The sequence below is a fragment of the Nelumbo lutea genome, chromosome 5 (genome assembly GCF_056320005.1).
Source record: "Nelumbo lutea isolate HS-2025 chromosome 5, American lotus-T2T, whole genome shotgun sequence".
Classification (NCBI taxonomy): domain Eukaryota; kingdom Viridiplantae; phylum Streptophyta; class Magnoliopsida; order Proteales; family Nelumbonaceae; genus Nelumbo; species Nelumbo lutea.
The window spans coordinates 17,597,517-17,623,964 of record NC_142688.1 but is presented as its reverse complement, the minus strand read 5'-3'; the positions used below and the strand labels follow the sequence as shown (position 1 = coordinate 17,623,964).

The 26,448-nt window shown below is 36.4% G+C and overlaps 2 protein-coding genes and 1 long non-coding RNA gene across 5 annotated transcripts; 2 read left to right on the top strand and 1 right to left on the bottom strand.

Moving 5' to 3' along the window:
• The first annotated feature begins 1,127 nt into the window (after nt 1–1,127).
• On the top strand, nt 1,128–5,966 carry LOC148850673 (nicotinamidase 1-like). Of its 3 annotated transcripts, none has more exons than XM_088947703.1 (5): nt 1,128–1,602; nt 2,133–2,316; nt 2,416–2,549; nt 2,997–3,182; nt 5,654–5,966. In XM_088947703.1, exons 1-5 carry the CDS (start codon nt 1,462–1,464, stop codon nt 5,681–5,683), a joined length of 675 nt encoding a protein of 224 aa, XP_088803829.1. In that variant the 5' UTR covers nt 1,128–1,461; the 3' UTR covers nt 5,684–5,966. The 3 variants fall into 3 exon arrangements, with proteins under 3 accessions (XP_088803829.1, XP_088803828.1, XP_088803830.1); XM_088947702.1 differs by lacking the exon at nt 5,654–5,966 and adding an exon at nt 4,701–5,056; XM_088947704.1 differs by lacking the exons at nt 2,416–2,549; nt 5,654–5,966 and adding an exon at nt 4,701–5,056 and having other exon boundaries at nt 3,010–3,182.
• A 541-nt stretch (nt 5,967–6,507) lies between these two features.
• On the bottom strand, nt 6,508–10,197 carry LOC148850672 (uncharacterized). The gene is made up of 3 exons (XM_088947705.1): nt 9,866–10,197; nt 8,373–9,032; nt 6,508–7,106 (listed from the first exon to the last, which is right to left on the bottom strand). The coding sequence occupies exons 2-3, from the start codon at nt 8,833–8,835 to the stop codon at nt 7,057–7,059; spliced, it is 513 nt and encodes a 170-aa protein (XP_088803831.1). The 5' UTR covers nt 8,836–9,032; nt 9,866–10,197; the 3' UTR covers nt 6,508–7,056.
• A 13,679-nt stretch (nt 10,198–23,876) lies between these two features.
• On the top strand, nt 23,877–25,236 carry LOC148850671 (uncharacterized). Its single transcript, XR_016099867.1, has 2 exons — nt 23,877–23,968; nt 24,586–25,236. It is a non-coding gene; the product is annotated as an uncharacterized LOC148850671 (long non-coding RNA).
• The last annotated feature ends 1,212 nt before the right edge of the window (nt 25,237–26,448 follow it).

The following is a 26,448-nucleotide window of genomic DNA, read 5'->3' as shown; positions in this document are numbered from 1 at the left end:
AAATAAAAATTTTGAAAAATGGTTAAAATTATTCGAACGGTTAACTGGCTGATTAGCGGTTTGTTGACTAAAATCAACGGTTTTGAGGAAAAAAACGAGTTTGGGGAAAAATGGAACCTGCCAGGTGACTGGTTCCTGGTTTTTCCAGTCCGGTTTTGAAAACCATGATAATACTAATGGATTTTTGTTTTTTTTTTTTTTTTTGTTGCCCTACTTGATACAGGATGGTGCTTGTGGAGGTTGAACTTTTTGTTGTTTGGAATAATTTGCTTCTAGCTCGTGATTGTGAGGTGATAATGATTAATGAATGCTTTGAACACGAACCTGACTAGAATTCAGATTAGCTAAATGTTATGGCTGTTCTATGAGACCATGATGAGGTTTCATGCCAGTAATAAATTTATAGACTCCATTTACAAAGATACAGTTCCATGTATTTAAATAACGGTGTGGAATCTTATCATTGGTTCCACACCCTGAAAGCCATCGCATTCAGCCAAACTTTGTTTGCCCGTATGATCTTTCCCTGGTCCTGCTTAGAGATGCTGGATAAGATTTTGTTGTTGAAGAAACATTTTGAGTTTGTTTTTGTGAATAGAGCTTTTACAATGCTTGGCTAGGTGAAGTTGTTTATTCAAGACTTATTTTGGGAGGATTCTTCTCCCAGAACTTTTTTATTTTGGACAATATTTTATAATGATATTTTATATTTAGTGATAAAAAAAAGTTTTATGTATAATTTAAGACTTTAGGCTGTGTTTGGAAATTATGCAAATATATAGTGTATAACGGTTTATATAAATTGTAAATTTGGGTTAGTTTTGCACGGATAAATTTATCTTCTCACCAAACAGACTTTTAGCCGTAATAAATACAAACATAAATTTCAATGAAACATATACTTTTTTTTATCAAAAACCCACTTAAATACAAATTTACTTCTTTTTTATTGATATACTTATATATCTTATTATCAATGTATAAGTGTAATATTAACAAATACATGCAAAAATAACCAGAATGCAAATTTACCCTCAACGGAAATTTACACTTCATTTGCATCGTTTCCCAACACAGCCTTAGAGATTTTTTTTTTATATATATACATTAACCAATACCTATACATCGGGCCTTACTTTACTAATTAGTGAATAATACAATCATCACATCAACAATTTCAAATAATCACACATTACATATCATATCATCACACATCACACATCATACCACCAACACAACTCATCACAATTCATCCAGCGTAGCAATTGGGCTACCTTGGAGATTTTTTTTGATTGTCATCAACTCAGACCGCAACACGCATTGACTTTTATAGCAGCGGAGCTGAGAGGTGGTATGGATCCCAACACTTGTCCATTTTATGTGTAGAGGATATTGATATAGATCACCAGTCTCTTTTGTTTACCCGTCTCCGGAAGCTTCCTTCTCTTGCAAAGACAGAAGATGCTGCTACAGACGTCTGATCTGATCAAGAACGAGCTTCCCGCTGAGCAGGAATCCCTGATTCTTTCTGAAGATATCGTGACTGGTCTTGTTCTCGTCGACATCATTAATGGTTTCTGCACTGTTGGAGCTGGGAATCTGGTAATGATGCCTATCCCTCCATCCTCCACCCATATGCTAGCTGCTTCTGTAATTAAGTCCATTAGTTTCTGGTTGTTTTTGCTATTGCTTTTGATTGAGCAACAGACACAAAAAGGGGGAGAAAACGTCTTCTGTAAAATGTTTAAGAGATACTTTTCGGTCTAGTTGGTCTGTTAGTTTGGATGTTATGTCTCTATCCTGTACTTTCTTACTCGTCCTTCAATGAATCATCTGATCACCCCCCCCCCCCCCCCCGAAAAAAATAATATAAAATAAAAACAGAAGTGATAAGGAATTTTAGGTCTGGGGTTTTGGATGTAATTGTTGGAAAATAGAGAAAATGAAGAATTGGTTGAAAATAAACCAAACTTTTACAGTTTTGAGTTTTTGAGAGTAGCAATAGTGACGGTTCAGCTTCTTTTCTTTTCTTTTTTTTTGGTAAAACTGATAAGTGATGATTCAGCTTTGTTCATATACATGTTTTTTTGTATGAATTGTTATTTATTTTTATGATTCTATGCCTATTACAGGCCCCAATAGAGCCCAACAATCAGATATCCATGATGGTCGAGGAAGCAGTGAAGTTGGCCGAAGTGTTCTGTGAGAAAAAATGGCCTGTTCTGGCTTTCCTTGATTCTCATCATCCTGATAAACCCGAACACCCATACCCTATTCATTGTTTGACTGGAACAGAAGAATCAAATCTGGTCCCAGGTGTTTATTTGTCTTCCTCTACACATATTTTAGTGATATCTCAACTGTAGTTAACTGATGTTCAAGGGTAGACGATAATAGTCTCTGTCCAATCTGCAGCCCTGCAATGGTTAGAGAATAAACCAAATGTAACAATTAGACGCAAGGATTGCATTGATGGGTTTATTGGTTCATTTGAGAAAGACGGCTCAAACGTCTTTGTAGATTGGGTAGCAACCAACAATATCAAAGTTGTAAGTGTTTCTGCAATGAAAAATCCATCCTTCATCATGCATAGATACTATAAAAACTAAAAAAGACAATCTAATTCATTATTTATGGTCCGTTTTGTTCACAGTTGAAACCGGAATAGTCTATTCCTATAGTTTGTTTGATTCAGACAGGAATCGGAATGGGAATTGGAATCAGCTGGAATGGGATTTCATTCCCAAAGTAGGGGGAGGGAATGGCCATTCCCTCAAATGGGGGAATGCCATTCCACCAGGAATGGGAATGGGATTCCGATTCTGCCCAACCAAACAGTTGGAATTAGAATGACCCATTCCGGTTCCGATTTCAGACCTCTATTCCCACAAACCAAATGAGCCATTAATTTCACTTTAGCGTACTCTATTTATTCTCTTCCAAATCAATGGAGAAAGAGGGTTTTGTTCAAGCAAACTAACACTGAGTGTGTGAAGATACTGGTTGTAGGGATATGCACAGATATCTGTGTGCTAGCTTTTGTTGACTCTGCGTTATCTGCGAGGAATCATGGTCTTCTCCCCCCTCTAGAGGATGTGGTGGTGTATTCCCGTGGTTGTGCAACATTTGATATTCCATCTCATGTTGCCAAAAACAACAAAGAAGTTGTAGCTCATCCACAGGTACTCTCAGAGTGTGCTCTTTATAATCTGGCGGAATGCCTATAGTTGTTCATTTTGATTGGTTACCATGTTGTGCTTTCTCCTGGTAGAATGGTTCTTTGTTCTTCCATCTCTAATGTGAACTGCAGAACAACTAGAACCCTCTATATCCCCAAGTTTTGGTTGCCTCATTTTACTAAGTTACACCATGCATATTTCACATCTGATTAGAGTATAATTCATCCTTTAATTTCTATATGTGATGGTTATATAATCAGAGAAATATTAAGGTTTACATGTATCAAGGTGCATGCAATTTATCAAAACTAGCACTGAAGCGTTTACCTGGGCATTCCTACCTTCTCTCTTTTTAAACCTTTGGTGCATATCAATGTGTAGGAACACTTACAGTTAGTCATTGGATATACGGAGCACAATGTCTCCTCTGGTTATTGCATTCCTAAATTTGTTATTACACAATCTTATTGCATTCTCAGACTCTTTACTTATGTTGTGAACCTCTCTAAGCTTCTTGGATTTATGGCAAGTTAGGAGCAATCAAATCTATTCTTACCTGATTATACTGATAAAGTAGATGAAGGCTTAGCTCAATTTGGAGTTTGGACATCCCTTACTGGAAGTGGCTTCCAAACCCAATTCCCTCCATTGAGTAGCCAAGCCTAGGGGTGTCAATGGGTTGGATTAAACGGCAAACTTGGCTTGACCCAATCCTATAGGGTTGGGTTAGGGTTTTGATTCTCCAATCTAGGTGGGGTTTGGGTTTTGCTGGTCCATCCTACTGGGTCATAATACCCCTACATATATAGAGGGTATTCTTGCAATTTGGTATGATTTCTAACCCCATAACCTTAAATTTTAGGATTTCTTTTCATGTTTGTTTGGTTTTTCTTTTTCACTAAGAGGAAGTGACACTTCGAAACCCATAAACCAAATTCCAACTTAAATTAATTAATCTTGGATTTTCAGAATATGTTATTAAAAAATACAATTGAAAGATTTTGGGTTGGGTTGAGTTTGGTCGCTATTGGGTTGAACCCTATGTGGTTAGTTTTGGGTTCAGGTGGAAACATTGGAGGGTTGGGTTATGGTGGAGGCAAACCTGTACCAAACTGGACCTGTTGACATGCCTAGCCAAGCCTTCTTCAAACTTCATTTCAGCACTGCTTTTCCTAACACAACCCCAAACGGATTGAAGCATTTATTTTTACCACACAGCAGGAAGTACAAGTATTTCTACCATTACAGTTCCAAAAACTATGATTTCTCTTGTTTTTCAAGGAAGAAATAGGAAAAAGAACTTAGTACCCTGTCTCTTTGCTAATCTTCCTTGTATCATAAGAGAACAACTAATATGTATTGGTATACATCTCATCAAATTATAGCACATCGGTACCAACTACTAAGAGTTTTCGTTGCAATTTTTCTCATATGAGGTCCAGGGAAGTGATTGATATACCCTTTTTAATTAGTAGATGTTATGCATGTATGGAAACATAAGCATTTCTATCTTCATGGCAGGAGTTAACACATCACATAGGCCTATACATTGCCAAGGGAAGGGGAGCCAAGATTGTGGAAATAGTGTCATTTAGGTCCAACAAAGAAGCCATGATGTGCTTCCAAGTTTAGCTGCTTTTAAGTCTATCCCAGTGTCGATGGGATGATTACTGTAAAATCTAAGGAGATCCATGTTAAATAATCTTTTGGGTTGAGTTGCCCAAAAGAATGTATATAAAATGCATGGTTGGCAAGTTCTTATAAGAGCAAAGTACATGTATTCTGATGCTAAAACTGTTAAGAGTCTAATGGCTGGCCCTTTGGTTAGCAATTCAGACCAGTGATTGACATATATTTTATTGATAAAAGGTTCTGTATGTGATTAGCTTGTGGTTTATGACAACACCTAAATTTCCTGCCTAGTGTAGATCATTGTTCATCTTGTATCTACATATAAACTGAGTCCAGCATATTGAGAACTTAAAATGAAGGCATCTCTCCTACTCTCATGTACATGTATACAAGGCAAGCAGGTGTACTGGTTATCTTTTGCTTTTTTATCATCTTTTATTCCCTCAAATGTGCATTTGTGTTTTGGTTTCTCTTTCTCCTCGTTTGTGCTCGTATTCATATGCTCTCTGGATCGCACAGTGGATAGTAAAGAGATGGGAATAGAGCTTACATGTATGTAGAGGTTGGCTTTTACACCTTATTAGAAAAATGGGATTCCGGTACGTGGCAGTTAAACAGTTTAAAACCGGTAGGACTATCAGAAACAGGAAAGAAATATGTATCCTCTTAAAAATGAACAAAAATAAAATGTGATAGAAAGAAAGAACCCCAAATCAAATCAATATACATAGAAAGCCCAGCTTTCAGATTCCTTTACTATTTTTTCAATGCTGGATTCATGCATGAAAATATTGAGTGAGTGAGAGAGTGCAGAGCTTGATATGTTATTAGTTTATTTGTAGGTCATAATCGGCGGCAGGCTGGGTACATGATATATGTCAGACGTGGAATCATGCCTCAGCATCCATTACAGTTTGGTCTAAACAACTCAATTCCCTTTTTCTATGGCCGGAAATTGAGATCAGTAAAATGATTCTCGCCATTTAGAGATCTAGTGACTATTGACCAACTCAACAACAACTGCTGCTTGCTTGATGCTATGGGTTTCCCGTTTCCCCAGTCCCCACTATGTACAACTTTCTCTTGGCTAGGATTGCATGTTATTTGAATCCTTTAATCACTATTTACTGTATCTAGCTGTTCAATTTAATTTTCCACCGGACTCTCTCAACACAAGCACATGCATAAACAATTACCTAAAAAGCAATACATGCAAGGAAAGAGAAATAATGCAGCTTTGAATTTCAATTTTGTACCCTCCAGTCTCCAGTCGGCAGTTGCATTATTGCCAACAATATGAATATGTCGGTACATCACCATCACCATCACTCCATATCAGGACATAGTGGATGGAAGATGTTAGGCACTCAGGGCCTCAGGCCAAACCTAAAGCCACATGACCACCACTGTTCACCCAACAATCAGTAACATCACATAATTTATGGGTTCCTGAAGTTGGAGACTTGGACTGGTCCACCTAGTTGGTTATCTGTTGTATCATTAATTTTGTCAAGCAACCAAGAACCTCTATACCCTACATTAAGTCACCGAGCATATATTGAAAAAAAAAAAAAACTCACCAATCATATCTACATCCCTTGGCTATAGCATCCATCCATATGTACAAAAAAATAACACACACACACACAAGACAGACAAGTCTATCATCATAGAAATGAACAAGAGAACAAGGAGAAACAGAGAAAAATAGGTCATGTATTATTTACAGTAGTTACAAGTAAAAGCATAGATATGCTTTCCATATGTACAGCAATGCTATTTACATTAAAGAATTTGCAATAGACATAGAAGCCTCCTTCCATCTTTCATCATAATCACTTCCAGGAGGAGAGCAAGGGCAAGATACAACCCCAGAACACAACACATTAACTTAATCCATAGTTTTTAGTAATCCTTAAATCAAAGAAGCAAGGGGGTCTTAAGCCCTGAAAGCAACCTCTCTTTTGCCCCTTCTTTTCGTGTTTTTCTGCTCTCATAAGCATTCATTTTGAAACCAAATGATATTAGGTTTAGTAGCCTTGACAGAAGTTGATTCTCCAAGATTCTATTCAAGAAGCTGATGAATCTTACATCCTTTATATCCCCATTTCTTTACTGAATTTTTTTTCCTTTTATTTTTAGTTTTTTTTATCTGAAACAAGATAAGTTCTTCAAACCAAATGGTAGAAGTAGCAGCAGCATTTCTTTAGGGTCCAATCTGATAGCAATCACATAGACCCGAATCTCAGTTGTTTTGGAGAGAAGACAGCCATTGTTCCACATATTTTTTGCCATCTGTGAATCAACCAAAATAAAAAGAATTCAGCAAAGAATACAAATTTTAGTTTTTCTCATACTGAAAGGTCAAAGATAAGCTCAAGACAATGCAGCTGAAAGACAATAAGCTTTTTAATGACAATATATAATAAGAGCTAGAGTTTCCGGATCAAAAAATAATAAGCTATTTATTGTATTTTTTTTGGCTCAGTTATTTTCAACTCTAGGTCATTTATGTTGCCGAAAATCTAATTCTTAATGGCAGGTTAATAAAAATGAAAAAGAAATCCACCAAAAATATGCAACATCATGACACAAATGAAACATCAATCTTGAGATTTTAGTCATGAAAGGAGGGTTTGACCAGATCTACCTGGGTCCATAAAAGGGAACAATATCCTGCATAGCAGATAACCAATAAACCCTTCCACGCTATTTTACCTCTTTATTTATTTTATTATTTATTTTTTATTTTTTGGGGGGAAGGATGGTGATTTGCTTCAACTGACAGCATCATGATGGGAGTTTAATAAGAGGAGTAACAGAAACATCAACATAGCTGCTGCTACAGTTCTACCCAATCAATCCAGTGGAAAAGATGGTGCTTGTAGAACTTGGATATATCTGATCTTTTAAAAACTAACCCATGCCCTTTTCCTCTTTCACGAACACAAAATAGAACAATGTACAAGAGGAGAGCCTAAAATCTGGGACCAGAGGCTAGAAAAGTAATAGAAAGTCAAAAATAAAAAATAAGATACAAACAAAAAGCGTCATGAAAGAATGCGGTATCACAAAGTATATGTACTTTTACCCCGACTTTGCATAACCCATGGACAACTCTGCAAAGGTCTTCAGACACTTTAATAACCTTGAGGAGTTGAAGGAAGCCTAAGATAACCAGGGATTCAGAATGAAGTACGTTTGCATGCACAGACAAAGGCATAAAGAGTGAATATTCACCAGACTTGACAGTACAAGGCCGGCCAAACTCACTTATCCAAGAGAGCAGTTCCAGTGGCTTAAAGTCAAAAAGTATATATTTAACCAAGTGTAGTCCAAAACATCAAATCTGCGCTATTCCATACATCAGAAAAACTGAAAATAATAAGAAGGAAAGTTTCTTTTATTTTTTTGGTAGAAAGCAGGAAATTTTCAGTGTGTACAGAAGTAAAGACTACAGTGCAACAAGAATATGAAAACTATTGAAAATCGTGCAAAAATTTGTATAAAAATAAGAGGGAAAAGAGACAAAAATTCCAAATGGAAGAACTCTTCTCTTACCAGCAGAATACCCATTTGGAAGGTTTCCGAGAGCACCCAAAATCTGATTCTTTGAATTGTCCACCACCTCCCTACGACCACGTCCGTAGCATGGAACAAGGACAGCAAAACTGTTCTCTGCCTCATCGTCACTCAGGAAATCAGGGGCATGAGGTTCCAACCAGCCAATCGACCAATCCGAATCGTCTGATTCAGACCCCAACAAACATCCACCATCGGGTGGAACCAAAACCACGTCATATTCCCTGTCAATTCTCCGTTCTTCCCGACTGTGCCATTTCCGCTTAATCCTTCTCGAAGTGGAAGACATCTTGCCCCCCTTGACAGAAGGGAATTTCACAGTCTCCGATTCCCGCATACCGAAATCTGATGAAGAATTCAAAGAAGAACCAGAAGATACAGTGGGCTCATGATCCTTTCCACCCCACAACCACCAAGAGAATCGAGTGAAGGCAACAGCCATTTTTCGCCCGGTAAAATTAAATTACAGCACAGATTGGGTGGCAAGGAAAGCAAAAAACTAATGCAGTTACGAAGCGTTTCGGAAGGGAAGATTCCGAGAACAATGATATGTTGGTAAAGAAGGTAAAAACTTCCAATACGTTTAGGGCAAAACTCAAAAGAATTGAAACCCGACGGGCAGAAACGAGAGAGTAATTTCTGGAAGCCACAGAAACAATTAATGAATAAATGGGATGATATGAACCAATCCGAGAATAGACGAGATGGATTGAGAAAACGAAGATAACCGTTAAGCTTCAACATAAGCAGCAAAAAAGCATTAACCAGAAGAAAATTTCAGACGAAAAAGAAAAAGGGAGGTAATGGAATCATCACATATGAAATAAATAGGAGTTTCTTAAGATTCTTACAAACCCCAAGAAAAATTCCTGCCCAAAGAATCTATAAATCCAACCTATTACAGTTAAGAAAACACCCACTTTTTCTTAAAACAGGTAAACGCAACTTTACCATAAATAGAATTTTCCTTAAAAGCTAAAAAATCAAACAGAAATAAAGCAAGAAACCAAAACGAAACCGAGATTATCCACAGAGCTCAAATACGAATATTCCCTCAATATAACCGAGATAACGATACATGCCCTAATTCTTGGATTCCGCTTTACAAACCAACCCTAAATTCCTTGAACCAAACTCGAAAATATAATAAAAAACTTCGAACTTTCACGTTTTCCTTTCTCAAAAGAGGAACGTTTAAAAATCAACGAATAGTCGTCAAATCAACCCCTTCCCCAAAACTGTTCCAATCCAGGAATCAGAACCCCCCCAGTCCCCTACTTCCCAGAAGCCTCGAACGAGACAGGAAGACGGATAGATCATGGAAGCGAAAAAATGACCGGAACCTCACGATGTTCCAGCCGAAATCGAGACTAACCGAGACCTTCTCCAAGACCAAACTGTGATCTCCTCCTCGAAGTCACCGGAAAGAAAAAAAAAAAAAAAAACAAAAGAAAGAAACACGTAAAACTTACCAAAAAAGAATATAGTTGCAGAGATCAAAACCCTAGTTTTCTCTTCCTCGCTCCCTCCCTCTCTCTCTATATTTCATCGTCTCTGCAAACTATCTCTCTCTCCTCCTTCCCTCTCTCAAAAATCAGTTGACAGCTCGTCGGCTTGCTCTATTTATAGGCGCAGTGGTTTGGGCTTCTATAGATGCACATCGGACGGTCGAGATGGTTGACGCTAGAGATCGGCCATTTCATGCCGTCAAATGAATCCAGGATTCTCCAATGATTGGACAAGGAGAAAAAACCGGGAGCGGGAAGCACCACTCCCTACTTTACAAGGAATTTATTATGATTCTATTCTACATTTAGGATTAATCCATTTACTTATTGAGAGAAAAAAATTTGAAAAATAAGAAAAGAAAAGAAATGAACATATGGGCCACGTAGGAATGGGGACCACTAGAGATGCTACCGTACGGGTTTGCTGACGTGGGTCACCAAATGCCCAATCATTGCGTGTGTGTGCAATGCAAGTAACTGCCACGTGTACGGTTCAACCCATACGTTAGGTTTTTTTCGTCCCCCAAGATTCTCAACGACCACCAACCTGCCTCACCCCCTCCCACTCCCACTGCTTATCTTCTCTTCCATTTTCTTCTCAATATTATATAAAACTAAAAAGCATTTTATTAATTTATTAAAAAAAAAGATTATAGCTCGGTTTTAATTTAAAACTGTAGTTACTTAGAGCCTAGAGGTACTTATTGATTCATTCGGCCGAAACAACGATTTTTTAACCATTTTTTATTTTTAAAATTAAAATATCACGAGCTGATTTTTCTAACGGATAATCAAACTTTTGACCTAAAAAACAATTGCCAAAGCGGTTATGATGGGTGAGGATTATCTATCTATCTATCTATCTATTTATCTATATATATATATATATATATATATATATATATATTAAAACCGATTCGGCCATGTCAGCATATCTTTCCTTTGAGAGAAACTATTTATCTTTTTTTTTAATTTTATTTTTTTAATTCCATGTCATTTTTTAAACAACCAATGAGAAGCACTTTCTTAATAACCTAAATAATGTCTTCTCCTAAAATTGCTTCTAAACTACCTTCCCCACTATCTCCCACTTTCTCTAAAATTATCTCTAATTCCTATTTATCTCCAAAATTATCTCTAATTCCTATTTATCTCCAAAATTATCTCTAATTTAGTATAGAGTTTCTCTCCTAAATTATCTCTAATTCCTATTTATCCTCTCCCCTACTTTTTATTTATATCTATCTAAAGAAATTTTGGATTAAAAAATTTAAGAATTATTTAAATATTCTAACAAAATATATCATGAAATTATTTAATAACAATTTAAATTATGTTTTTCTAAATTATAAATTTAAATGTTTTTTAAATAATTAATAATATGTAATAGCTTTAAATAAATAAATTTTAAATAATAAAAAAATTTAAATAATTTATAGATTATTTAAATATTTAAAAAACCTAAATATTTATCATAACTAGATTTTAAATAGTTAAAATAACGAAATTATGTAATAAATTTAAAAAAAAATCTTCAAAGAAGAAAAATAATTATAACAAAATATTTAAATTAATAATAATTTTATATAATACAAATTTAATAATGAAATTATGTAATCATAGTATAAATTATGATTTTATGGATAATTAAATTCAATAAACAATTAATAATTTAAAACTTAAATATTTTACATATTATTTAAGTATTTAAATAACTAAATATTTTAAATAACAAAATATTTAACATAACTAGATTTTAAATAGTTAAAATAAATAAATTGTGTAATAAATTAAAAAAAAAGCTAAAAAGTAGATAAATAAATATAACATAATATTGAAATTAATAGTAATTTAATATCTTTACATAATATTGTAAATAATTAATTTCACTTATATCAAGTAATAATTTGAGAAAATAACTTTCAAAAAAATAATATTTAGTATTAATAATTTTAAACTATTAATCTATATTTATTATATAATTATATATACTAAAATTAATATTTTTTGTCTTTTGTGAAAAATGCATTTTCAATAAGTATGTATAAATTTATTTTGTTTAGTTATTTAATAAAAAATTTTCAATAATTATTGGAGATTAAATTACTATTGTTGAAATTTTTAAATTTAATTTATTAGAATGCTAGTTACTTATTTTTTCAATAATTATTATGGAGGGTCTAGGGGCTAAGTCCTTAGCTTCAACTAGTGAATTAGTTTAAGGATATGTTTGGCCTGTCTTTTAGGTAGATCTTTCAATAGTCCAAATGGACAAGAAGACCATTGAGCTTTTGGGGTCTTGACTTTGTAATTTAAGATTGTTTGGTTCAAGTTATGGTCTATCGGGATGTTAAAAATAGTTGATAAGACTATTTTTCAACACGGAATGACCAAAAGTTTTCCGATTTTTGGCCTTTTCTGTCTTTTCGCACATTCATCTATGGGTCTTTCAATACCAAATGAAAAAAAAAAAAAGGGGGGAGAAGGATGGTTCAGCCCAAGGTCAGAATTTGTAGGTTCAAAGTATATTTGGGGTATGTCAGCTCGGAATTGATGTCAATTTAGGGGCAGGTATGGCTGCATAGAGTTTGGATTTTTGACCTTTTGAATGTTTATATCTCTGCAGTGGAAATCAGAAATCTGAATTGGGCTTGTCTGTTCTTTTCCAAAAAAATGGAGAAGTACAAAAAAAATACGGAGAAGTACAAAAATTACAGCCCCCATAGTCTATTAGTAGCTCCCCCATAAACCGCATCCTTCCTGTGGATTTGGCATCAATCCAAGGTCAAGATTTATCCCACCTATACAATGGGGCTAAGAATTTTGAGGTGGGTTGTCATTCTCCCAAAAAAATACCATATTTTTAGTCTTTTGAACTTTTTACAAATTGAAAGATGTGTCGTACCAAATACCACCTTAGTTAATTAGTTCATAACACAACAAAAATAGTTGGGTATTTGGATAGGGGTGACCATGAGCCAAGTTTCTCACGAGCTATTCGAGCTCAATTTAAACCAAGTTTCGAGCCAAGCTCGAGCCCAATGAAACTCGGCTCGTGAGGCTCACAAGCCTAGTATAATAAATAAATAAATTTTTATTACATACATATATACATACATGAATACATACATACATATATATATAATAAATAATTTATATAATAATATTTTTATTTCTTATGTATAATAGTAAATAATTTTTATAATTCTTATTTTTTTGTATGTAAAATAAAATATATATTTTTATATGTATATTAAAAAAAAAAAAAAACTTAACTTGCAGTCAAACTCGAACTTACGAGTTTTGAACCGAGCCGAACTCGAACCGAGCTCAAGCCTAATACAATTTCAGCAAGTCAAATTCAAATAACCAAATATTCAGCTCAATTCAACTTGAATCCACCCCTATATTTAGATACATCCCCTTTTCCACTTAGAACATCTCAAAGGTGATTCCTTATATATTATCATAAATATTATAAGCTCTCTTCAGTGGTGATCAAAGTTTCCTCATCTGCAATAAAATATGAATTGGATCCACCCATTTTTATCGTATTGGGCATAAACCTTAGGGCTGTAAATGGTATCCACTTTTCTGAATCCGATCTGATTAAGGCAACCTGAATTTGGTCTATAATTTTATTGGAACATATATATTCATCCCAATTCCCAATATTAGAATACAATTATTTATATTTATATAAATATCCATAATTTAACAATAAATATGACATTAAACAATGATAAACAAGACTCATGGAGCTCAATATAAATGTCATTTTCTCGTCTTATTGATAATATATAACATTTTGATCATTTTTAGTCCAATTTATTTACTATATACAATACCCAATTTTGGTCGGAGTCTAATCAATGTGATGGATAATATTCAATTTAGAACCAAATATCAATAGATTAAATATATTTTGATCTAGCATATCGAATTTGAATATTCGGATCCATTCGCAACCTTTGACTTATATTATATAATATTATTCTAATCAATTCTTGCACCTGAATCCAACTCAGTTCCAATCCAAAATATTCATGGATGGATTTTTTTTTTTCTAACTAAACTTAATTCGAATTCAATCCATTTGCAACGTTACAAAGAATTAAAAACAAAAGACTCGAATTGAATAGGTGCCTTCATCTGATTGCTATGCTTTTCTTCTTCTTCTTCTTCTTTTTTCTTTCCTACCTTTTATTTCAAACTAAACACAGCCAAAAAGGATGGAAAGAGGGGAAAAGTTGCAAATCTTGAAGTTGGGCTCATTGATTGAAGATGGAAGCCAAACTTTGATTAATCAACTAATGAAATGACAATTAATGATCATATCAATAGTTTACTGAGGCCCCGTTTGGTTCGCAAGAATGGGGTTTGAAATCGGAATTGGAATGGGCTATTCCAGTTCTAACTGTTTGGTTGAACAGAATCAAAATCCTATTTCCACTTCTGCTGGAATAGCATTCCCCCATTTGAGGGAATGACTATTCTCTGCCCCTCCCTTGAGAATAAAATTTTATTTCTATTAATTTTAATTCTCATTCTCATTTATGTCTGAACTAAATAGATTATGGGAATAGGCCATTCCAATTCCGATTTCGACTGAAAACCAAACAGACCCTGAATTCTTCACATTCTTTTCTCCAAGTATTTATTATTTATCTTCACAAAACATTGGGCCAATCTGAGAAATAAAGACAAATTCTGTGAGGGTTGATGCCACAAATACAGGTTGGGGTCCAAATGAAAAGAAAACCCATCTGCCCATGCCAACCCCTAGCCCACCCCGTGACCATTAAACTCTAGAAGACAAAAGAAACAACAAAAACAAAACAGAGTGAGTTGGTTTATGTCGGGAAGAAATTATGTTCATCATATGGGGGCCATTGATCATAAACTGCTCCAAATTATAAAAAGACAAATATCAAATCAGGGGTGTTTTGATTAATAAATGGGATTTAGGATTGTTTAATAATCAAAGTATCTATGACTTCATTTGTCATTTTCTAAAGCTTTCCTTAGTGTTTATCATCATAGGAGGGTTGCTCAATTTGCAAGGACTCTCCCTCAATGGGTTCATGTGGTGACTCTGGTGACACTTCAAAAGAAGATCCGCATTGGATAATCTCTCTCTTTCTCTCTATACATATCCCTTTGCCCTTGTTTTTTACTTTTCAAAAATTTAAAGAATTATGGTTTTTTAAAGGATTAAAAATCCAAGGGAAAAATTCAAAGGGGATAGTGAATCATAATGGAGGTAATGGAAAAATTAAACAATAAAAAAAATAACATAAATTTCCCTTCATTTTTATATTTTTAGTCAACACTAAAATATTTTTTTGTGGAATCCAATCTCACAGTCCATGTCAGTAGCATGCCCGAAATTCTTTCTTTCGATAAGAAGAATCAAAATCCGAATCACCTATCAATAAAATACATTCCAACACCATCATACACCGGACATCTCATATATAACGGGTCCCACTTTTATGATAGGCCTCAGTTTCATAGTGAAATGCCCACTTTGATGATTATGTTTGTTGTCCGGAAGAAATGAATCCCAACTTCTTCCTTCAACCATTCATGAATGAATGATGGTTTACTGCTACTAGTGGCTTATATAGTTCTAATATCACTTTGATTAATGATAGCTTAATTAATTGAAAGTAAAGGTTAAGTTTGTGAGTGTTTATTTGAATAAGTATTTATTTTGGGTTGGAATCATATCAATAAATATTTATTTCATTATTTATATTTGAGAAATAAGTCTAAAATAAGTGTTTATTTTAAAAGCAAATACTTACTTAAAAAGTCCAAGTTTTAGACTTATTTAAAAAATACTTAAAATAAATACTTTTTCACCAAACATTTGTAAGTACTTATTAAAATAAACACTTATTTTTCAAATAAATACTCTTAAACTTGGCTTTAGAATACCATTTTTTCTTATAAAACAAACAGATCCACAAGACCGTTCTTCACTCAGAACTCCATATCAGAATTCAAGATTTCAACACAATACCTCAATACACATTGGTGGAGATCCAAAACACTAAATGCAGGGCCTTTTGACCCATTTCATGGGGTAGACAGTCCTAAGACCTACCCCCGACTTATTTGTGCTAGGCACAAATTTGTATGTATCAATACTTTGAACCTCTCTCTCTCTCTCTCTCTGACCACATGAAAGTTTGTGGCTACTATTAGTTGGAAGAAAGTGTGGTGATTTGTGCGTGTGGATTTGATTTTTTTGTATCGGTGTTGTATGTTTGCTTGTAGAAGAATCTATTATTGTAAATGACGAAACAAAGGTTTCTTTAGTTGTAAAATGCCACATCCGTCGTGTACAAACATTTCATCCATCATCCCCACTCTTTGCTTTCTATGTTGGTGAAAACTGACAAATGAGATCATACTTAATCTTAAAATAAGACATGGTTAGTGATTAGTGATGTTGTTTGATTCGAGGTGGTGCACAAATTGATGTTACAATCAGATAATCCTCATCAATAGGGCGGAGCTAAGGTGGAAGGATGAAGCCGCGCTCCAAGGTTTACAATTAAGAGAGATCTCAGAAGCCCGAGGGATTGTCCCCGAGTAAATACTCTAACACTCAAGGCGATCAGGCCGAGCAATTAGAGAACAATGTTGATCCGAGCAAAGTCACAATATGGGTGCTAGAGGATAGAATCCCTTACCTTGAGCGGGAGATACATTTTTATAGCCGAAGATCCGTATCCTGATCGGATTAGGCTTCTGGGGCTGCTGGGATGAGATTAACCGCTGAGGTCTTCGGGATAGAGTCCTAATTCCCAATGGGGTTATCATCATCCTCTCCTTTTTCTTGGTTGTGCTTATTAACATGGCGTGGAGTCGATGTGGCTAGGAGGATAAAGTGGGGGCTACGGAAGTAGCGCAGCACGGTCATGGTCACGGAGTCGGTGTATGCCACGAAAATGGCAGAGCAATGTCAATGTGGCTAAGGTGACTGGGTAGCTATGCGGCGTCCAAAGTCAACTCAACCATGACCCAAACAGTTAGGGATGCCAATAGCCCCTTAACTGGTTGAGTGTGGATTATAGGGTTGCAAACGGATCAAATCGGATTTGAATCATGGTAAGTCAGATTCGATATTGTTTATGTCAAATCCGATCCGATCCGGTCGATTTGAATTCGAATCCTACTGGTAAGTCAGACCTTCATATCTTATCCGAATCGACTTTTTTTCTTTAAAAATTAATAAACTATTGAAAGAAAATTAAAATGTATATTAATTAAAAAAGTAAAATACAAATATTTTTTAATTATTTTCATCATATATATATACATATTTTTTATAAAAAATAAATAATATAACAAATTTATAAAAATATAATATAAATAAATAATATATATATATATATTTATAAATATATAATATATATCGGATCGCATCCATTTGTACCCCTAATAGGTTCATCTCAACCCAAACCTAACCTGTAGTGATCCTATAGAATCGAGCCAAAACGATTCATCCCAAAAAAATGAATCCAAAAAAATGAATAATAGAACCCTTGTTTTTAGTAAAGATTATTGTCAAGATTCTTCAATTTCACTATCATATATTATGGAAGCTTTCTAGGCATCTCTATATTCATTGAAGTTTCATGATAAGTTAACATAGTTTCAACTTTCAAGTTTAATTCATAAAATTTCAAGGAGGCAAAATGTATGGTGCATCTGTTGTAACTTACAATAATATATAGACACCTAGATGGGGCTTGATGATATTTTTTATTCACATTTTGCCATACTTAGAAGTATTCCTTGTTAAATGTGAAAACATATTTTGTAAAATGTAATTCCATAAGAATTCTTTAATTAATTGGTTGAGATTTGGATTTAATGTGTACCCAAATATATACTCTATAGTGCATCTATACATATGTAGTAAAAGACATGGACCAATAATATTCGTCAAACCAATGAAGTATGAAACCAATTAAACCAATCAGCCCGATCCAACTCAACTTGAGTTGGTTGGTTTTTTAATATTTTTTGTTGGCTTATATATATATGTGTGTGTGTGTGTGTGTGTGTGCGTGTGTATTAAATATAAATCTTTTAATATAGGAAAGTGGGAAATTTTATATATTTTCTAGTTTAAAATATTTTATATTGTAAGCTTAAATTTTTAATAATACTATTGTAAGTTTTAAAAGTTAATTTTTTTTTCTGTTTAAATCTTTTAAACTGATCGACCAAACCAAAAACTGACCCAAATCAATACAACTCGAATTGATAAATTTCCACTAATGGTCTTCAATTTTGAGTGACCAATTCCCCAACTTAACCAGATAGATTCAATTGGCCAAACACCCAACAACCAAACCAACCGACCCATGATTCCTCCACATCAAAGTACACCTTATTAAAAATGAAAATATGTTTTGTAAAATGTAACCCAATAAAATAAAAAAATAAAATAAAATAAATTTTCTTTGAGATTTAATTAGAAACCATAAATGGGTCAAGTCTTAAACGGGTTTTGCCAACCCAAACCCATGATGTGTTGACTGAGCATCCATACGATCCAAAGATGATGGCTGGATGTCAAAATCAAAGATACCCACTTGACCAAAGCAGGGGTTTTAAATTTTAACCATTCACTCACAGCCTCTCACAGGTTCACGAGGGTCTCCATTGCACCAGAAAGCAGCATCTTGCCCATCTGTACTCTACTGCGCAATTAGGCTTTCTCTCTCTGTGAGCATTTCGTCCTCCTCAGGCATTTCCATGTGCCATTGACAACCACAACACGAAAAGTTGTTCTGTAAATCTCCTTTCATTTTACTGAGACTAAAGGAGGTTGAAGGTGGGGTCCTTAGTCAGTCCAAACACTGCCTAAAAGTAAAAGCTTAATTCAACAAGGAACTAATATTGGCCATGCCTCATGAGTCATGGCTTCTCTTTGTTCAATACCCATTGCACTCATCCAATAACTCTGGCAACTTCGAGCCCAGGGTGTTGTCATGTAAAACATCAGTTTCAGTGTTTCATTCACCTTATTTTCTCAGATATGTATATTCAGAATTTAGCATCTAAGGAAGTATTTTTGGATTTTTGGTAGAAATTCATAGTTAGAATGAAGCTGATTTATAAAATGAAGAAATATATAGAATTCGGATACCTCAATTTCTGTCTCATTCAATCGAATTCAGATATACCCCTATCCAAATTCAGATATACCTCTATTCGAATTCGATTCGATCCATAATTCACAAATGACAGTGTTTGTTTCTACTTTATTAATAAAGTGAACTGTAGAGTGAATGTATTAGGAAAAGGCTTCAATAACTTGAGTTTATTAATTACATACAGTCATCCAATTAAGCATAATGTTCTAATCAAATGGGTAGGTCCTAATCACGACGCATTAGCATTTAGCTGGACTAGGCTACATGATTGAAGATTGGATTAGAGGTTCCGGTTGAGGGTGTCAACTGGACCAGATTTGGTCCGATATAAATTTATTATAAATAGATCAATTCCAATCCAATCTGATGAATATTTTAGACCAGTCCAATTATCATCTTATCTGTTCAAATTGATTTTAATTTAAATTGATTTCAATCCAATCTGATCTATTAGCACTGACAGCTGTACTTTTAATGAACCATGTATTGATTTAGTCCGACCCAATCAATATATTAGTCTATTACGGATGGACCAAGGGGCCATTAAATCTGGACTGGTCCAATTCAATAATGTCTTAATTACTGATATATCCAATTCGTCCAAATTGAATTTGATTTGAGTGGAATCCACCTCACAAATGGTCCATGACACTCCAAGTTCCAATTGACTATAATTACAAAATTTTCATAGTCAGCTGCTATATAGATTCAGAAGACCAGAACAGAGACAAATTGATGATTCAAACCCTGACATAGAAATAGAACACAGAAACTACATTGCACATGGTTTACATCTCCCCAAAACAAAACAAGACAAAGGCCAAAATGATGACTGCTTTACCTTTCTCAGCTTTGGCCGACCCTGGTTCAGCTTGGGCCCTAGGACCCTCACACTTGAAGGTTTGAAGGATAAGTGGGTCCCAATAAAAAATCACCCTCATTGAATGGCATTTGATGAGAATAATTTAGTCCATCAATTATATCAGAGTGCCCAAACTAAGTAAAGTGGCTTAGTATTATGATCTTCTCCTTTTTTTTGCCACTCGACCAAGGAACCTACTTAGTTTGGCATCTGAGTTGTCCTCCAACAAAGAGCTACCAGATCATGAATTAACAATTGACACCATTTGTGGAAAATGCTACACAAAAGTCATATTCTTACACTTTCTTTTCCAAGTACATCTTCAATGGCATCTTCAAGCATCACACCTATTAACAACAACTCGGCCACAAGGGGGGCAGGACCAATCCGCATTGCACCTCGAGATCCCCTCTGTGACTATTGGGTAGTTTATCGTGCCATTAACCCTACTAGGTGTCCCCATCATGCAAAATCCCAACTTTCCTCTCCCCAATGTGAATGTGCCTCTCCCTCCAGTCGAGCCCTTAGTGGTTCTTGTCAAAATTGATGTGCGCCAATTCAACGAATTGATGCAGTATGTCCGCGAGATAAACCTACAGATGAGGACATGGGAATGACGATTTTCCGCCCTAACAGGGATGCAACAACAACAACGCCAGCGATATTAGGCCACTAGGCAGTATGTTGACAACCAGAACCAACGACGCGGCAACCAGAATTAGAACTTTGTACTTGACCCACCTTGCCGCTCCGACGACCAAAACCAGGTCCTGGTCGAGGAATTGAATCGGGCCACAACACCGATAGGGACTAAGGCCACAAACTCGACCGAGGGGTCACAAAGAAGGCGTCGCAAACACACACGTTGTGCCGCAAGAAGGAGTCGCCTCACTCTGAATGACAACGAGGAGGCGGAAAGGAAATAGGAAGATAAAAAGGAGGTGAGTCAAATCAGCACCTTGTCAGCACAACCAATATCTTGAACTTCACTGCTAGCTATTGAGATCCTCATGGCCCCATGTCCGAAAGACTTCAAGGCCCCTAGCCTTGAATCCTACGATGGGATGACCAACCTGTTCGACCACCTTGACAACTTTTAGGCCCTGATACAGTTATACGGGGCAAAGTGTGCGAGCCATTGCATGGCCTTCCTGACCACATTCCAAGGCACAACTTAAATGTGGTATCTGGGGTTGGTCGCGAGCTTCATTAAAAGTTGGAACCAGTCCGACCTATTTACTACACACTTCCCAATGAGAGCAAGTGATGCCTAAAATCGATGACCTGTTTATTGAATGTCGTCCCATGACCTGACAAGAAGCTTTGGGACTACATCAAACGATTTAACTTGGAGCAACTTCAGATTCCCAACCTTGACCCAGTCATCCAACTCATTACAATGGTCAACAACATATGGGACTTGTGCTGGGAGGTTGAGTTGAACCCTTTGGGTCTCTATGGAGGAATTCCTCAACCAAGCAACCAAGTTTACGAAGGTTAGAAGACGAGCCAGGGAGAAACAAACAATGTTGGAAGAGCAAGTCACCAAGGCGCAACAAGTCCCCCCCGTAGCCATCACAATAGGTCACCGCAGAGAAGAAGCAGGTCCTCAGGTCGATGTTCTCGCACTCCCTCGTCCAAAATCGTAACTGTACTACACTAAACGCGAAGAGGGGGGAAATTCTGATGCAGATTAAGATGGACGAGTATGTCAAATGGCCACCTCAGATGAAAGGAGACCCCACCAACAGAAACCCAAACAAATACTATCACTTTCATCCAGACATCGGCCACAACATTGAGAACTGTCGCAACCTCAAGGATGAAATTGAGGAGTTGACCCATCAAGGTTATTTGAAGCAATTCATCAAGATGAATGATCGAAGCCCAACTACCAACCAGCTAAGAGAAGTAGCATAGTCGAGCAAGGACCATAACACAAATTGGGTTGTCAAGAACGACAATCTACTACTTTGGTCAAGGAAGAAATACTTCCTCTTCTAGGTCGGTACTTTGGAGAGGAAGTCGTTCAGCAGCTAACACCCAAGGCGGTAAGACAAGTAATAATTGTACATCCCATGAGTACTGGAGGGGTTTTTCTTTACATAGCATATATCGGCGAAGGTCTTAACATCTAGGGGGAAGCCGACATGGTGACAAAAGGAGATGGTGCTGACCAAGGTCCAAATGGAGTTGGGATGAAGCTGATCTAAGCTAATGTTATAATAGTTTGGCACCTTGGGGATAAATGGATGAAGGGCGAACCGAAGACCTGCTTTCAAGGCCTCCTTGAAGACAACGACCTCATCTTCTTCGTGCTCCCACGGGTACTGCCCAAGGGGAAGGGAATATTTGAATTGATCAGAATCTTATATCAAGCTACAAGCACGTAGATGTTCTCGGCAAAGAGCTCGATGGGACCAAACTAGTTCGGTGCTTTAGCCCTACAAGAAGACGAGGCCCTTTTGTGAGAACCTCGTTAGTCTTGAGCCAAGGTCCCTTCCTCAACCTAGAAGGACGGACTCCTCTCTTCCTCGAACTCACTATCAAACATTATGAATGAAATAGAACTAAGGGAGATTACTCACCTAGGACAAATAAACCGACCTTGCTGACAACAACGATCACTCCGACAACGCCAAGCTCTGCGATCTCACCAGAACTCCAAAGATAGGGACAAGAGAAATGGCCCCTAAGGGTCCTATTTATAGACGGATCACAAGGGTGTGACGATTCATATTCCGAGGCAAAATCAGTTTAGTGCATTTTTTTGCATTTGTGTGACCTAATGGTTGTGTAGCATCCGCACGTCCCTGGTATGCTACCTTGTGCCTAGGCTGGACCAACCGAACCAACCTGATCCCAAGCCATCGTTCGGACCACAAACGAGAATGAAAATCGAACCAAATCACCTCGGATTAAAACTACTCTCTCGTCAGACTAACCATGCAGAGTGACACATCGACACCACATACGCAGAACACTTCGGACACTTCATTGACCTCGAGACCACCCTGCTAGACCGAACTGCGAACAACTTGGCAGGATCTCGGGTCAGTGTAAGAGGAGTCATGCTTCCACCAATCTAACCTCACTCCGGTTAGCTATTTTTTAAATGAAACCTTTTTTTCTCTACCGTCCAAATTAATGAAACAAGAAAACGAAATAATGGGTTGAAGCTGATTTATGTCGCTGTTAATATTATATCAAGCTGGAATCCATGGAGCCAGATCCTCTGAACACGGGACGTAGTAGTACGAGGCACCAGGCCTTTTAAGGGTGGCGCGGGTCCTACTGCCCCAGATTCCCAGTTCTGACAAAGGAAAAGGACGTCTTTTGGTTTTGACAAATGGAGGTCGACCCTTAGCTACTAGCTACCAGCCTATCACAAATGAAAAATATGGTCCAGCTCAAACCAGTGCAAAAGCAGTTTATACTTCAAACAAAAAAAATAAAAAAGGCCCAAAAAAGACAACACTGAACAAGTTGAAAATAATAATAATAATAAATTAAAAGAAATACTGAAATAAACAAAATAGTTATGAGAAATTGTTGTGGTGTGTGATGAGTGGATGAGTTCATTGTACATTTATATCTATTCCACATGCTTTTCCCAGCTGGTTGTAGCTGTACTCAGTACTCACTCAAGCACAGTGCAATCTATGCATGGTAAGGTCTGAACTCTGAAGGGGACTTGAATCCTTTTGATATTGATCTCAACTCTCAAGACTGAAGTGAAGTCGCTTTCTTTTTATTTAATAAGTGGCTGTTTTTCAAGTGATCAAAAACACCATCAATCTGTGCAGATGAGGGACCCACCTGACCTAACATAAATGTATGGACATGAGGGTAGATCAGATCAGTGCTAGGTCCTTGTGCACTAATATATATATATATATATTTGCAACTATTTAAATGATCCAATGGACTTCTTTACTTACCCTATCATAGTATAATGTTTGATTTTGAATAAATTGGTCAGCAAAAGATAAATCAGATGGCACCAGTTCCATGACTCTACATGTAAGAGTTTACTTATGAGAATCTTTTCTTTTCCATTTTTATTTTTTTATTTATTTATTCATTTATTCTGAGATGGAGATTGGTGACAGTTTATGGCGTCATCCTTATTTTTTTATTTACAATCAAGGATTTCAACTATGATGCCAAATTTAGGTCATTAAATATGAGATCCTAATCTTGTCTTTTCGGATTGGATTGGGTAAACTTTTTGAAAAGAAAATTAAAAATCACCGAGGCCTTGTTGTTTAATCAAGAAAAATAATCTTTTTTTTTCACAAAAACAACCAACCAAACAAGGTATATACATATAATATATAATATTACCTTGGCTTTACATAATAAACAGATCCTTGTCCCAAGTATTGAAAATTCTCTTGCTTTCCACATTAAAAAAAAAAAAAAAAGTTTTTTTTAACCACTCTAAAGGGCTGATCACTGCTCACATAACGTGGTATATTGTCTACGCCATGCAATTAGGTTTGGCCGTGACGTCCAGCAAGGGATTGCTGGAACCTTAGTTATTCGTGCAAGGATGAACAACTGAGGAGTGAGGGCCTCCCTTCCCAATTCAAACCCGCCCATCAGAAGATTAAACTTTCAGAATCCTGCTTTTACAGGCGAAGAAAAGCCACCAGCATCGCTTGCCTCAAGGCTTTGATTACCTCTCAACCAAAGTCAAAGCGCATCAAACGAAGAGAGGCCTCAATCAGTAAGCTTTAAAGGAAGGAATTTCGGATCGAAAAGTTTTATCAAGTCATTCGTTTTCTTGGAATATGTGTTTTGAAGGAAAAGGCACCTTAGCAGCAAGTAGAACCTCAGATTTCCAAACCCAGAAAGATGGGGCTCGAGGTCCGCTCACTTCTTTCCCACGTAGCGTAATAAGTGAGGAGAGGGGTGCTGAGAAGTTTTCCCAGATCAGATGATCGATCAACCAAAGAACACTAACATTGTATACAAGCCGGCTTTAGTCTCCCTTCGTGTTGAATCCTAAGCTATTTATGCTAATCGAGAATTGCAAATCAGACCTACAATTTTGGTGATGTTTGACATCATTGTCCATTCCTCTTCACCGATTTTGGTGATGTTTGGAATTCCTCGTCCAGGCCCGATTTCAGAGATTTATTATTCAATGATTTTTGAAAAATTTCATCACCGGTTTCTGAGATATTGATGTGGCTCTGGCATCAATTTTTAACATTTCCACAATAGTGCCAAACATGACATTTATTGTACAAAGGTACGAGTCTTATATTGAAACAAGAAAGGAATCAGCCAAAAGGAACCCTTGGAAAGGGGACTTTTAGCAGAATATAACTCCAAATAAATAGCCTTAGAATGACTGCACCTCAAGAGCAATTGGCTTGGGCTTCGCTACAGAGAGAGAGCGCTCCCCACAGTACATCCCAACCTTGTATTCATAACAAGTATAATACTCTAATGCACGCTGAGATGTACATGTGGGAAGCCCATACGAACTCCCTTCATTCGCAACAGAACCCTACAAATAATGGTGGTAATCAAGCCACCTCCATTAAAAAGAAAAGAAAAGGCACATCAGTTAATGAATTCTAAAGCATCAAATTAAAGTATTATCCAATGAAACTCCGGCAATGTCAGGTAAAGGACGGAAAAAACCATCTGGCTCTGTTTTTCTTCGTTCTATTTCTGTAGTTTTGTATCATATGCAAATGCTAGTCTACAGACAGACTTGGTTCCGCGTTCTATTCAACTTAAAGAAAATTTACTAGTTTGGCACGTCTTGGTTAGTCCTGGCCCTTCAAAAATGAGGTTGGTGTCAACTCACTCACTCCCTCAAAAGCCTGGCAGTCCCCCAAACATTATATCTGTGTCCACAGAGATACACCAGTGAATGCCTCTTCAATTTTTTAATTAGAGACAAGTCCAGACCCACAGGCCTACTCAGTCACGAGACAGAAGACACTACAGCCGCACTTCACATCGGGAAAATCTTCGTTCAATGGGAGAAGTTCCCGATGAACGGCTGTTGCGTCTCGTTGGTACATGTGGGTAGTAGATATGAGCTCATTAGAACATGTTGATGGCAAGGGCCCATTTGGCTCACGGGAAGGGGGTCTGGAATCGGAATCGAATTCCAACTGTTTAATTGGATAGAATCAGAATCCCATTCTCATTCTTGGTATAATGGTCATTCCCTCCACAATGAAATTCCATTCGAACAGAATCAGAATCGATATCGGAATGGTCTATTCCCATAATCTGTTTGGTTCAGACAAAAATGGGAATGGGAATTGAAATCAGCAGGAATGAGATTTCATTCTCAAGGGAAACCAAAAGGATCATAAATTTCTTTCCAATTATATATTCAAAGTTAAATTAACATGGCATTTCCAATTGATGAGCTACACCTCAGCAATTATAGCAAGTCATGGCCTAAAAATAGAAACAAAATAAAATCCTATGGCCATTCTATACATGCACAAGGGAGAGCATATTTATAA

What these genes read in the sequence shown, in the direction of transcription:
- LOC148850673 (XM_088947702.1), top strand. Translation starts at nt 1,462, where the DNA reads ATGCTGCTACAGACGTCTGATCTGATCAAGAACGAGCTTCCCGCTGAG. An exon ending in AGAATCAAATCTGGTCCCAG is followed by an intron (nt 2,317 to 2,415) that starts GTGTTTATTTGT and finishes TCCAATCTGCAG; the next exon opens with CCCTGCAATGGTTAGAGAAT. An exon ending in CAACCAACAATATCAAAGTT is followed by an intron (nt 2,550 to 2,996) that starts GTAAGTGTTTCT and finishes GAGTGTGTGAAG; the next exon opens with ATACTGGTTGTAGGGATATG.
- LOC148850672 (XM_088947705.1), bottom strand. Translation starts at nt 8,835, where the DNA reads ATGGCTGTTGCCTTCACTCGATTCTCTTGGTGGTTGTGGGGTGGAAAG. An exon ending in TCCAAATGGGTATTCTGCTG is followed by an intron (nt 7,107 to 8,372) that starts GTAAGAGAAGAG and finishes GTTGATTCACAG; the next exon opens with ATGGCAAAAAATATGTGGAA.